This window comes from Melitaea cinxia, chromosome 3 (assembly GCF_905220565.1).
Source record: "Melitaea cinxia chromosome 3, ilMelCinx1.1, whole genome shotgun sequence".
NCBI classification, from domain to species: Eukaryota; Metazoa; Arthropoda; class Insecta; order Lepidoptera; family Nymphalidae; genus Melitaea; species Melitaea cinxia.
Genome location: NC_059396.1, coordinates 19,267,426 through 19,279,984, shown reverse-complemented (window position 1 = coordinate 19,279,984; position 12,559 = coordinate 19,267,426). Strand labels below are relative to the sequence as shown.

General features: G+C 43.4%; 1 protein-coding gene across 1 annotated transcript in view; it reads right to left on the bottom strand.

Moving 5' to 3' along the window:
* Nucleotides 1–4,646: 4,646 nt before the first annotated feature.
* LOC123669652 (long-chain-fatty-acid--CoA ligase 4) overlaps nucleotides 4,647–12,559 on the bottom strand; it is a 60,559-nt gene continuing 52,646 nt past the window's right edge. Inside the window, exons 4-13 of the mRNA XM_045603248.1 lie at nucleotides 10,778–10,993; nucleotides 9,964–10,141; nucleotides 9,061–9,312; nucleotides 8,708–8,926; nucleotides 8,308–8,423; nucleotides 7,849–7,992; nucleotides 7,357–7,535; nucleotides 6,799–6,898; nucleotides 6,234–6,663; nucleotides 4,647–4,948 (exon numbers count right to left, since the gene is read on the bottom strand). Of these exons, the coding sequence (XP_045459204.1) occupies nucleotides 4,794–4,948; nucleotides 6,234–6,663; nucleotides 6,799–6,898; nucleotides 7,357–7,535; nucleotides 7,849–7,992; nucleotides 8,308–8,423; nucleotides 8,708–8,926; nucleotides 9,061–9,312; nucleotides 9,964–10,141; nucleotides 10,778–10,993 (1,989 nt within the window). The 3' untranslated portion in view covers nucleotides 4,647–4,793. The remainder of the gene's footprint in view (nucleotides 4,949–6,233; nucleotides 6,664–6,798; nucleotides 6,899–7,356; nucleotides 7,536–7,848; nucleotides 7,993–8,307; nucleotides 8,424–8,707; nucleotides 8,927–9,060; nucleotides 9,313–9,963; nucleotides 10,142–10,777; nucleotides 10,994–12,559) is intronic.

The following is a 12,559-nucleotide window of genomic DNA, read 5'->3' as shown; positions in this document are numbered from 1 at the left end:
TTACTTCAAAATTGGCACGAAAAGTGAACCTTTATTTCTTCAACGCATTCTGTAACAACGTGTAATCTAACGACGCATATTTGAATGTTGTTGTTATTATGTTAATAACCATGCTATATAAGCTAGCTTCACACTATAAATAAAGACATTCTGTAGTATATTTAGTATCAGCATTGCACCCGTGCGAAGCCGGGGCGGGTCGCAAGTAATATCTATACATGATAAGATTAAGCTCACCTTATTAAGTGAGGAATTTTTCAACGACTCCTTAAAAATATTTAAGAATTTAAACCCCAACAATCTAGTCACCTGACAAAATAGTTACTATATGTTACTGTTACCTAAATACAATAACTTGTACGGTAAAAGAAAATTAAGCTCAATAATACCACATCTTATAAAAGAACTTCCTTTGGCTTTACGGGAATCTTTAGCAGCATAAAACATAAAAAGATATCTTAAAAACTATTTTATTAATAATATACAATAACATTGTATAACAAATTTAAATAAAAAATTGACTGAATTAAACTGGTTGGTCGGTCAATCGGCATACAGCGTTTAACCGATTGATGTGTGACGACTATTATATAATTAATAAATAACATTACAGTCTATACAGTCCACTGCTGGACATAGGCCTCCACAAGTTTACGCCAAAAATAACGTGAACTCATGTGTTTTGCCCATAGTCACCACGCTGGGCAGGCGGGTTGGTGACCGCAGTACTGGCTTTGTCGCACCGAAGACGCTGCTGCCCGTCTTCGGCCTGTGTATTTCAAAGCCAGCAGTTGGATGGTTATCCCGCCATCGGTCGGCTTTTTAAGTTCCAAGGTGGTTATGGAACCTTGTTATCCCTTAGTCGCCTCTTACGACACCCACGGGAAGAGAGGGGGTGGCTAAATTCTTTAGTGCCGTAGCCACACAGCAATTAATAAATGCTTTGAAAATAAAATGATGTATATTATGTACCTAATTACCTAGTGATACTGTCGACAATACTGATTCCGGTAAAACTCGAACGAGTTTATGTGGCATCTTATTATTAGTAATTTATTTTATATTCTTACATCTTAATAAAAGAAAATGAAAATAAATAAATAAGTATATTAACATTTATTTTCTTAATATAACAACAAAGAGACAATTATTTCATACATAGAAGAACAAGACACTGATAAATAATTATTTCCAGACCTTTTACGTCGAAACGCATTTTTTTATTTAATTACATTTAAATTAACATATTTCTGTATTACATCTTTCAATAAACTCTTTGTGGTGTAAAATATAGAATTTCAAATAATTGTGTTTGCTCGCAAACGAAAAAAAAAACCGACTTCAATTACATCGACAAGTAATACAACGTAGATCGACGAAAAAATAGTCAAGCAACTACGCGTTATCAAAGATTACTCAAAAAGTAATTATCAGATCTCAATAAAATTTATATGTGACCACATGATAAACATCAGCTTTCGATTAAATTAAAAATTATCAAAATCGGTACACCCAGTAAAAAGTTATTGCGGATTTTTGAGAGTTTCCCTCGATTTCTCTGGGATTCCATCATCAGATCCTGGTTTCCTTATCATGGTACCAAAGTACGGATATCCCCTTTCCAACAAAAAAAGAATTATCAAAATCGGTACATCCAGTAGAAAGTTATGCGGTATAATACAACGTAGGTCGAAGAAAAAAGCGTCAAGTAAAAACGCATTATTAGATATAACTCGAAAAGTAGTTGTTAGATCTCAAATAAATTTAAATGGGACCAATTGGCACACAGCACCTTTCGATTAAAACAAAATTTGTCGAAATCGGTCTACGCGGTCAAAAGTTCTGATGTAACATACATAAAAAAAAATACAGTCGAATTGAGAACCTCCTCCTTTTTTGGAAGTCGGTTAAAAAAAATAGCCTACGTTACTCCTTACTACATTAGCTATCTGCTAGTGAAAGGCCCGTCCAAATCAATCCAGCTGTTTCGGAGATTAGCCGGAACAAACAGACAGGCAGACAGACAAAATTTTTAAAAATGTCATTTTGGTATATGTACCATATATACATCCATATGTATTTAGTAAAAAGCGGTTATTTTAAATTTTTAATATTACAAACAGACACTTCAATTTTATTTATTTGTATAGAATATGTCATTCTAATTTGTCTGACGACGCGTTGGCGTAGCGGTTATAGCACTGGCTGTTGCACTGGCGGTCGCGGGTTCGATCCCCACTCACGACAGACGTTTGTATCGGCCACATAGATGTTTGTCGTGGTCTGGGAATTGTGCTTGTGTATTGTGTTTCCGGACCCCCAACACAAGAGATAATCCTCCTCGTTGAGTGTGAAGCGTTTATTCATTATTATTATTATTGATGATTTATTCGTATAGATTATATATCCTAATTTGTCCTACAGTGCACAAAAAAATACACCACAACGCTTGTTACTGAACGCTAAGTGAAGCCATTTTGTTTAAAAGCGTCTATCTGTCAGTTATCGTTTGTTGCTCTTTCAGTCGAGATCGTTTTTACGTACTCCTGGTTTTTGCGTACTCCTGTTTTTGCGTACTCCTGTTTTTTTACTTACTCCTGTTTTTTTTACTTACTCCTGTTTTTTTACGTACTCCTGTTTTTTTTACGTACTCCTGGTTTTTACGTACTCCTGTTCGAAAATAACGTGTGAAAGCTGCAGAATGGAGTACGAGTGCACTTCCCGCAGCACCGAAGCTAAGGTGGTGTCAGACATGAAGCTCGAAGGTATTATAATAGCTCTAAATTCTTTTTCTAACATCAACACTTTAACCTTGGATATCTCCATAATTTCTCCATAACCATGGGATTCCGCATGGTGAGAGTGGTACCAGGGGATATCCCGCTCTCCCCCTCCGCCCCCCACCCCCAAGAACCCCATAAATCGACGGGCACTAATCTCTAGTGTTTTTAAATCAGATTAGACTTTATTTTACGTACGTTAGACGTTAGTTTTTTTTTCATCAGATTAGACTTCGTACAAAGCACTGAGTACAAAAGCTCAAAAGAACTATTTCAATCCTTTTTCTGTTTTTTTTTCTTTTTTTTAATTCAGGTGAATTCAAACAACACGGATTTTATAAACATTTATTGAATAAATAATACAAAAATGTTCTTTAGTTGAAACTTTAATGAATTTCAAACGTAAAAATGAACTGAGCAAATGATTTCTACTTATATTATGAAACATCCAATTTTATTTATTCAAAACGATTACATCGAAAAATATTAAGCTACCGTCACGGTAACACACATAGTATACCTTCACACGAGATATAGTGAAATTTATATTCTCAATACAATAATATCATTTATTAATATTTCCTCGGTCGTTATCTTTAAATGTAGCTTTACGTTACTTTAAGATAACTTTCAAGCATTTCATTTGATTATATTAATATATAACACGTAGAGTATTCAACGGATTAATGAGGTATAAATGCCCGGCGAAATGCGTCAAGCGTTTCAATTAAAATGCTTAATATCAGGTTCTGACTGCGCTTCAAATAAACATTCGGAGGCGACATTTTTTGAAACATTTTAAAAAGCCATTTACGTTAAGAAAGTCGTCAGATTATTTTTGTATTCTATTACGTTGATCGTAGAAACGATCTTTGAGACTGTCGGTACGTTAATGGCAACTCGAAGTCGCCGCGCAGTCGCAGTCGACAAGTTTTAGGTACAAAATAACAATAGGTACTCAACAAAATTTCACATACCAAACACCGACTCACCGTTAACTCTATACAAATAGCTACATGCGACACCTCGCTCACGAACTAAAACCGTTCGTTAAATTATGCTGATGATTCGCCGCGGACGAAATTATAATAAAAATAAAAGCATTATTTCGGAATTATTACAACAGTTTCATATTCCCCATCCCCTAAGTACTAAAACGATAACTTAGCCTAACAAGGTCAAAAGATTTATTTATACAAGTGCGAGTCGCGGAAGTGTCTGCGGACATGTGACATGACATGGAATGACATGTGACATGACATGGCATGACATGTGACATGACATAGAATTACATGTGACATGACATAGAATGACACGTGACATGTCTGTGGACATGACACGCCATACGCACGTCAGGCTCACACCCTGCACGGTAATCAAGGGCGAATCCGGTCCACAGCGCAACGTCACTCCACATGAAATCTACTCTCACTTGTGTTCCTCCAATCGACATCAGATCTATAATTAATATTAATCTATAACATTTTTTTATAAATTTCGACGAGAAGCGACGTGTACCGACAGATCGGCCGCGATCTCGCGTTTAAATTTACACGAATATACAAACTACAATTTCATTAATTATAAATAAATATGTACAGGACTTATACAATTTAACGAATTGAAACTCTAAACGGAAACGGCGTAGAGTTCGCTCCTAATAAATTACAGACGATCGAAACGGTATCTCTAGTATACGATCTTCGATATAAATTTGGCAATACGATAATTCCTCTATACAATTTCTCTGTTACGTGTGATGCGCTCGATATACAAGTAGTCGCCCCTGTCGCTCGGACGCCAGGAGGCAATCGTGCAAATGTTAAGAGGTTTCATTGCTTTGTCTAGGGCTGCCGTCACCTATTCACATTGGACGAACCTTTTGAGGATCCGCATTTGGTGAAATGGAAGTTACTGAATACTTCCGAGTAAAATTTCATTTAAAACGTTATTTATCGTATGCGTATATTTCTGTCATCTCTCGGTAGCGCGGCAGCCCTAGCGGCGCTCGGCTCACGAGGCGTACATGCGCTTGATGTCCTCCTTGTAGCGCTCCTGAATGTCTTTCCGCTTGATCTTGAAGGCGGCCGTCACCAGCCCCATGTCTGGCGACCACACCTCCGTGCACAGCTTCACCGCCGCCGGCACTTCGAACTTTTCAAGTCCACCTAGACACAAAATATACTTGTTAGTTATATATCGTATATTTATCATAAAAATATTTTGAAGTGTTTTATTAGGGTTTCTAGAGTGATATGAGGGTAGTCGAGTATTACGAAAGTATATAAATTTTTCGACAATCTAAATATTAAAAACTATATAAATTTGTCCCCCCGTGTAACAGGAGGTAATGTTTTTTTTATGCAATCCCTCCCTAAATGTTATGTAACACATGACTTATGCGTGCGCGTGTGCGTGCGTGCGTGCGTGCGTGCGTACGTGTACGTGTGCGTGTGTGTGTGTGTGTGTGTGCATGTGTGAAAGCGGGCTCGCGGCACAATTGCCCCAAGTGTGCAGTACACAGGTAGCGCGCGGGTACTCACACTTGCGCGCGTGCTCGGCCAGCTCGCGCAGCACGGCCTGCTCGGCGGCGGGCTCGCGGCAGGCGCCCCAAGTGTACAGTGTACAGGTAGTGCGCGGGGTACAGTACACAGGTAGCGCGCGGGTACTCACACTTGCGCGCGTGCTCGGCCAGCTCGCGCAGCACGGCCTGCTCGGCGGCGGGCTCGCGGCAGGCGCCCCAAGTGTACAGTGTACAGGTAGTGCGCGGGGTACAGTACACAGGTAGCGCGCGGGTACTCACACTTGCGCGCGTGCTCGGCCAGCTCGCGCAGCACGGCCTGCTCGGCGGCGGGCTCGCGGCAGGCGCCCCAAGTGTACAGTGTACAGGTAGTGCGCGGGGTACAGTACACAGGTAGCGCGCGGGTACTCACACTTGCGCGCGTGCTCGGCCAGCTCGCGCAGCACGGCCTGCTCGGCGGCGGGCTCGCGGCAGGCGCCCCAAGTGTACAGTGTACAGGTAGTGCGCGGGGTACAGTACACAGGTAGCGCGCGGGTACTCACACTTGCGCGCGTGCTCGGCCAGCTCGCGCAGCACGGCCTGCTCGGCGGCGGGCTCGCGGCAGGCGCCCCAAGTGTACAGTGTACAGGTAGTGCGCGGGGTACAGTACACAGGTAGCGCGCGGGTACTCACACTTGCGCGCGTGCTCGGCCAGCTCGCGCAGCACGGCCTGCTCGGCGGCGGGCTCGCGGCAGGCGCCCCAAGTGTACAGTGTACAGGTAGTGCGCGGGGTACAGTACACAGGTAGCGCGCGGGTACTCACACTTGCGCGCGTGCTCGGCCAGCTCGCGCAGCACGGCCTGCTCGGCGGCGGGCTCGCGGCAGGCGCCCCAAGTGTACAGTGTACAGGTAGTGCGCGGGGTACAGTACACAGGTAGCGCGCGGGTACTCACACTTGCGCGCGTGCTCGGCCAGCTCGCGCAGCACGGCCTGCTCGGCGGCGGGCTCGCGGCACAGGCGCTCGAAGGGCAGCGCGGGCAGGCCGGCGCGCGCCGCCAGCTCGGCCAGGTGGCGCGGGTTGGGCACGAGCAGCGCCACGGTGTACGTCTTGGAGCTGTCGCCGTACACGCAGATGTTCTCCACGATGGGGCACGTCTTCAGCTCGGCCTCCACCTTGCCCAGCGACACGTACTCGCCGGCCTGCAGCTTGACGAGGTCCTTCTTGCGGTCGATGATCTTGATGCAGCCGTCGTGGTGCAGCTCGGCGATGTCGCCGGAGCGGAACCAGCGCTCGCCGGCCACGTCCAGGAACTCCTCGCGAGTCTTCTGCGGGTTCTTGTAGTAGCCCTCCGCCACGCTGGCGCCGCCGATCACCACCTCACCCTGAAACGTTACATATCATCGTTTAAATTAAAATATTTTTTACTTTTTCTTAACTAATCACTTGCACAAAGAAAAAAAAAATTAAAAACTAAAAAATATTTACTCAAAACTTCGAGATTATAGATAAATTGTTACCTGTGGGAAGGGTTTGTTGTCGACGCGATAGTTGCCCTCCTCCCAGTTGACCAGCTTGATGTCCGTGCTCGTGGTGGGTGCACCCACGCGACCCGTCGATCTGCCGGATTCATACGTTTTAATTACACTCGAAGTTTTTCAAGTAAAACTTCTTTACGCACACTTGACTCGAGGAGTTAGCTGGTAAATGCGTTTTCTGTTACTAGTCGTATAAACGGAGGACTAGATGTGATTTAAGTGTGAATAGTAAGTATTTTTATAGACGAGAGAGCGGTACGAGTGGAGCACCTGTCGAGCGGGTCCATGACGGTGGCGCAGGAGGTGGTCTCGGTGAGCCCGTAGCCGGCCACCACGTCGCAGCACAGGCACAGGCGCACCTGCGTGTGCGTGTTTATAGACGAGAGAGCGGTACGAGTGGAGCACCTGTCGAGCGGGTCCATGACGGTGGCGCAGGAGGTGGTCTCGGTGAGCCCGTAGCCGGCCACCACGTCGCAGCACAGGCACAGGCGCACCTGCGTGTGCGTGTTTATAGACGAGAGAGCGGTACGAGTGGAGCACCTGTCGAGCGGGTCCATGACGGTGGCGCAGGAGGTGGTCTCGGTGAGCCCGTAGCCGGCCACCACGTCGCAGCACAGGCACAGGCGCACCTGCGTGTGCGTGTCGGGCGCCAGCGGCGCGCCGCCCGAGATCATCAGCCGCACGCGCCCGCCCAGCAGCGCGCGCACCTTCTTGAACACCTGTGCATATCCCTCACTGACTGAACTGCGCGTGCACATCGACTTAACTAGTCTAGACGACACGTTACATTTACTCCCGCAAGTCACGACACCAAATTGGCAGAATTGTAGTTAGTAAAGTGAAACTTTTATTCTATAGCCCCAAATTATTGCGTTCATCTATCGCATGTCGCACCGTGGCGCTAAAGCCAATATGGCGGCGCCCATAGCACGCACGAGCTGACCGTGTAGCATTTATATTCTCACTTATTAATTGTAAATGCCTTCTTCTTCGATTTAATATAACAATAGTTTAAATGAGTTCAGTACTAACGACGAAGTCCAGCAGCGGTGTGTCGTAGCCGCGTCGTTGCCAGGCCTGCTTGTACGCGTAGGCCCACTTGAAGAACGCGCTGGCCATGGGCCCGCTGCGGGACACCTTGTCCGTGATGCCCTTGCTGATGCGGTCCATGATCAACTGGAAACAGTAAGACGATTTGCACAAATGATCCATAATAATGTCAATGATGAAAGATGACCCATGTATTTTCACTTTTTTCATTTTTTGTTCTTAGCGTGTAGGTAGGTTTTAACTTCATATATGATTTTGAGGTTCGGGGGCAGAAAATTGAATTTTTATGTTTATTGTACATTATGTTAGACTTTCTTGTAACAAGTCAAAATTATATAGATAGATAGGAGGTTTTAGGAATTAGTTTGTGTAGTTTTTATTGTTACAGTAGTAACAAAGACTTCTAACGACAAAATTTAAAAGTTAATAAAGGAAACTTACAGGTACAGTTGTGATACAAGTCGGCCGGAGTATAGTAGCATCACCCATTGTTCCTTTCATGATTTTGCTTGATGTATCCAGCATTGTTAGTGGGGTCGAGTAACCAATTGGGACACCTGAAAATATCAAAAGTTTTGTGATTTTTTATATTATATTTTGCTTCATAAAATATTTTTGCTTAGTACATAACAATTTTATATACATTCCATAAGGTATAGATCTTTTTTTTTAATATCACTAAAGTGGCAAACAAGCATATACTCTGTCTGATGGTAAGCAGATAACATAACCTATGGACTTCTATAACACCAGGAACAATGCAACCACATTGCCAAACCTACGTCCCTACCTCCTTCACTCCCCTTTAAATAAAGTGCAGTAGAATGTTTGGTAGACCGACCTCCGATGATGCAGAGGTTCTCAGCCAGTAGTTCGAAGACGTGGGCCAGAGGCAGGAAGCCCATGAGCATGTCCCCCTGCACGATGGGCATTGCGTCTGCGAAGGCCTTCAGCGTGGACACCATGTTGCGGTGCGACAGGACCACGCCCTTCGGCACGCCCGTGGAGCCCGACGTGTACATGATGATCGCCGTGTCGGTGGGCACTGGCGCCACTGTCTCTGTACAAGTTATAATAATAATACTGTAACAATTTTTTCGGATTTTATCGCGATTTATTCTGTTTTTTAGATGCCCGACGTTTAGGTCATGATTAGGTCATGGTTGCTGTAAAGTATCGTATGTATAAACGAACCAATTTTTGACGTTTTGCCCAACTCCAAGACCTCCTTGTAGCCGACGATCTTGATGCCTTCCTTGAACCCGTCTCGCGGCGTGGTCTTCAACTGGTCCTCCATGAAGATGATAGTCTCCACGCGAGGCGTCTTGGCGAGGATCTTCTTGAACTTTGGCAGTAAATCGTGCGTGGTAATGACGGTAGAGACTTCGGTTTCGTTGATGCCGTGAGCGATAGCTTCGTCGCCGAGAGTCGCGTAGATCGTAACAACTGGAAGGAATGTTATATTATTAATATAATTTTATGAAAAAGTTATAGAATTGTTTAAGAAATATTTTTTTAACATTAGTAAAGCCTTGCCATGCAGGGGGTTACATGGCGAAAGAGGCCTAGCCCAGCAGTCGGATATTACAGACTGAAGCAAAGCGGGGATGTACTGACACAGGTGGTAATGTTAGCGTATATAAGTGACCCGGGTGTTAATGATAGCATATATAGGAGCCGGGCTATAGTGACTCGGGGCAGTGTGTGTATGTATATAAGAACCGAGCTGTAGTGACTTAGGGCAGTGTTGGGTTGTGTGTATATAAGACCCAGGCTATAATGACTCGGGGCAGTGTTGGGATCTGTGTATATAGGACCCGGGCTATAGTGACTCGGGGCAGTGTTGGGGTGTGTGTATATAGGAGCCGGGCTGCAGTGAGTCGGGGCAGTGTTGGGGTGTGTGTATATAGGAACCGAGCTATAGTGACTCGGAGCAGTGTTGAAGTGTGTATATAGGACCCGGGCTATAGTGACTCGGAGCAGTGTTGAAGTGTGTATATAGGACCTGGGCTATAGTGAGTCGGGGCAGTGTTGAAGTGTGTGTATATAGGAGCCGGGCTATAGTGAGCCGGGGCAGTGTGGAGGTGTGCGCGGTACCGGGGATGCTCTGCGTGAAGCAGCCGTGCGCGGCCAGCATCCACTCGGCGCGCGTCTCGGCGAACATGACGACGTTGGCGCGCGGCGCGCAGCCCAGCGCGCGCAGCCCGGCGCCGAACTGGCGCGCCTCCTCCGCCACCGCGGCGAACGAGCGCCACGAGTACGAGCCCATCTTGTACTGTAACGACACGCCGTACACTTATACATTACTGCGGATGTCTCGGCAATTATTTGCTGATTCTACATTGAAAAACAAATGTGGTTTTGAAAACCTACTTGAACGAAGTAATTTTTTTAGTTTTGGTTTTAACTTTATTGTTTACTAGCGACCCGCCCCGGCTTCGCACGAGTGCATTGCTGATACTAAATATACTACAGAATGTCTTTATTTATAGTGTGAAGCTAGCTTATAACATGGTTATTAACATAATAACAACAACATTCAAATATTCGTCATTAGATTACGCGTTGTTACAGAATGCGTTTAAGAAATCGTTCCCCGTAGGTGATAGCGTGATAATTTGTAGCCTATATGTTGACCCGACTTCTTATAATATTCGTGCCAAATTTGAAGTAAATAGTCATATGGTCACATTTAAAATTGATCGAGATCGGACAAGTACTTTTTGAGTTATCGCTAAGAGTGCGTATTTAATTACCTGGTTTACCAACTATACTTCATGTGTCATGTAGTATACATAGGTACTTGTCGATTTAACTGAAGTTGGTTTTCTTTCGTTTGAGTGACAACTAAAATAAACTTTGTACCAAAAAGAAAAAGAAAAAGAACAATGTGCCTAGTATTGTTTCGTACCTTTTTGAAAACGCGTCCATTAGGCTGGGGCTCGTCCTCCTCGCTGAGCACGGCGCGAGTCCCGAGACAGGGCCGCTCCTGCCAGCGCGCCGCCGCCGCCCGCAGCATGCTCTCCATCGTCGTCACTCCGTCGCGCACCAGGCGCACGTGTAGCTCGCAGGGCTCCGACACCGAGCGGACCGTCACACTGTCCGCCGTGGATTCTATTATACGGGCCTGGAATAGAAGCGATAAATAATGTTTTAACTACTTACGGCCGAACCCAATATTCAATCTAAAGATAGAGATAGGTAGTTATCATCGACTGCTAATAACTAACTATCTATCCTTTGTAGTTGTCCCAATAATTCGGATAGGGGACTACTATCTCCAGTTAGCTGTAGATAGACCGGCTACCTGAGCTCTCCCTTACATTCCAGTATACGCAGCGTCACAGACGGCCTCAGTTATGTTACATAGATGTTTTGTAGTATTTAAATTTGTCATACAAATTTTATTCATATTAAAGTAATCTTGTTTTATAAAAATATGGACAAATTAATTTTTACACAGACTTTTTAATTTATAATAAATGATATTATTAATATGGAATGCATGGTAAATCTAGTAACGGAACGTTTTAACACCGACACGACAAGACGCTAGAGGCCATTACGCTTTATTGAATCGTCGTTTCGTTTGAATTTGTATATTTGTACAAATCATTGCAAATTATACAATCATTCACCAAATTGTTTGTTTTATTCACAAGATGAGTAAAGTAGGTATTATTTCGCAAGAAACTTATTATTTTTATTCAATTAATTGTTGCAAAAGAGCAATATCACTTGAACTGCTACTTGAACTTGAGTCTGCCATTATTTTTCACTCGAAATTAATTTTATTTTAAGCAAAGAAAATACTTTTGCAATTAATAAATCTTAGTTATCCCCCGAAAACTATAGATCGGATATTGTTGTTACTAAAGATAACCAACGTTACTGACAGATAGAACTCTATTATTATTGGGACGCTTACACTGTCATTTTCATACGAACTGTTATCTCTGGTAAGCTATCCTCCCTCTCGTCGATAGATAGCTTTGAAGGATAAGATTGCCTATCGTCGACAAGTTTATTGGGTCAGTAAAATGAATGATAGATAGATATTTCTGTCTCTAGTAGGACATAACAAGAGATAGACTGAATATTGGGTTCGGCCGTTAGAGAGTTACGAAAAATACATCGATAGCACCTTAGTTGCCACGTTTTTCTATTCTAATCGTAGTTATGTCTTGCGAATATAATTCAACTTTCTTTAAGAGTTATCAACATAATATCGTGATATTCATCTTCATCAAGTCACATTATATTACATATTCGAGAATATTCAATTCCAAAATCTATCATCATCTTATTAAGTTAAAATATTAATCAGAAAACAGTAAAATTATCATTCTCATGTCATGTAAAAGATACATTTGTAACGCGTTTTGACCTTTTTAAAAGATGGAGGAGAGAACCCGCATAAGAAATACTAAATGGTTTATACATTTGATTACCCACATTAAAGGTTTAGTGTCATGAGCCATAAAAACCCAGGGTTTATGCTGAACATATTTCAACCAATCATATAAATAAAAGCGGTTTGTGATCATCCAAAAACGGCAAGAGAATGAATTGATAATTTATCAATACCAGTTCTCTTTGACAATTTTCCTCAAGCATTATATTGTATAATACTAAACAGATATCGTCCAACAAATCACCGTAGTGTTATGTAATTGGCGTGGACTGGTAGGTA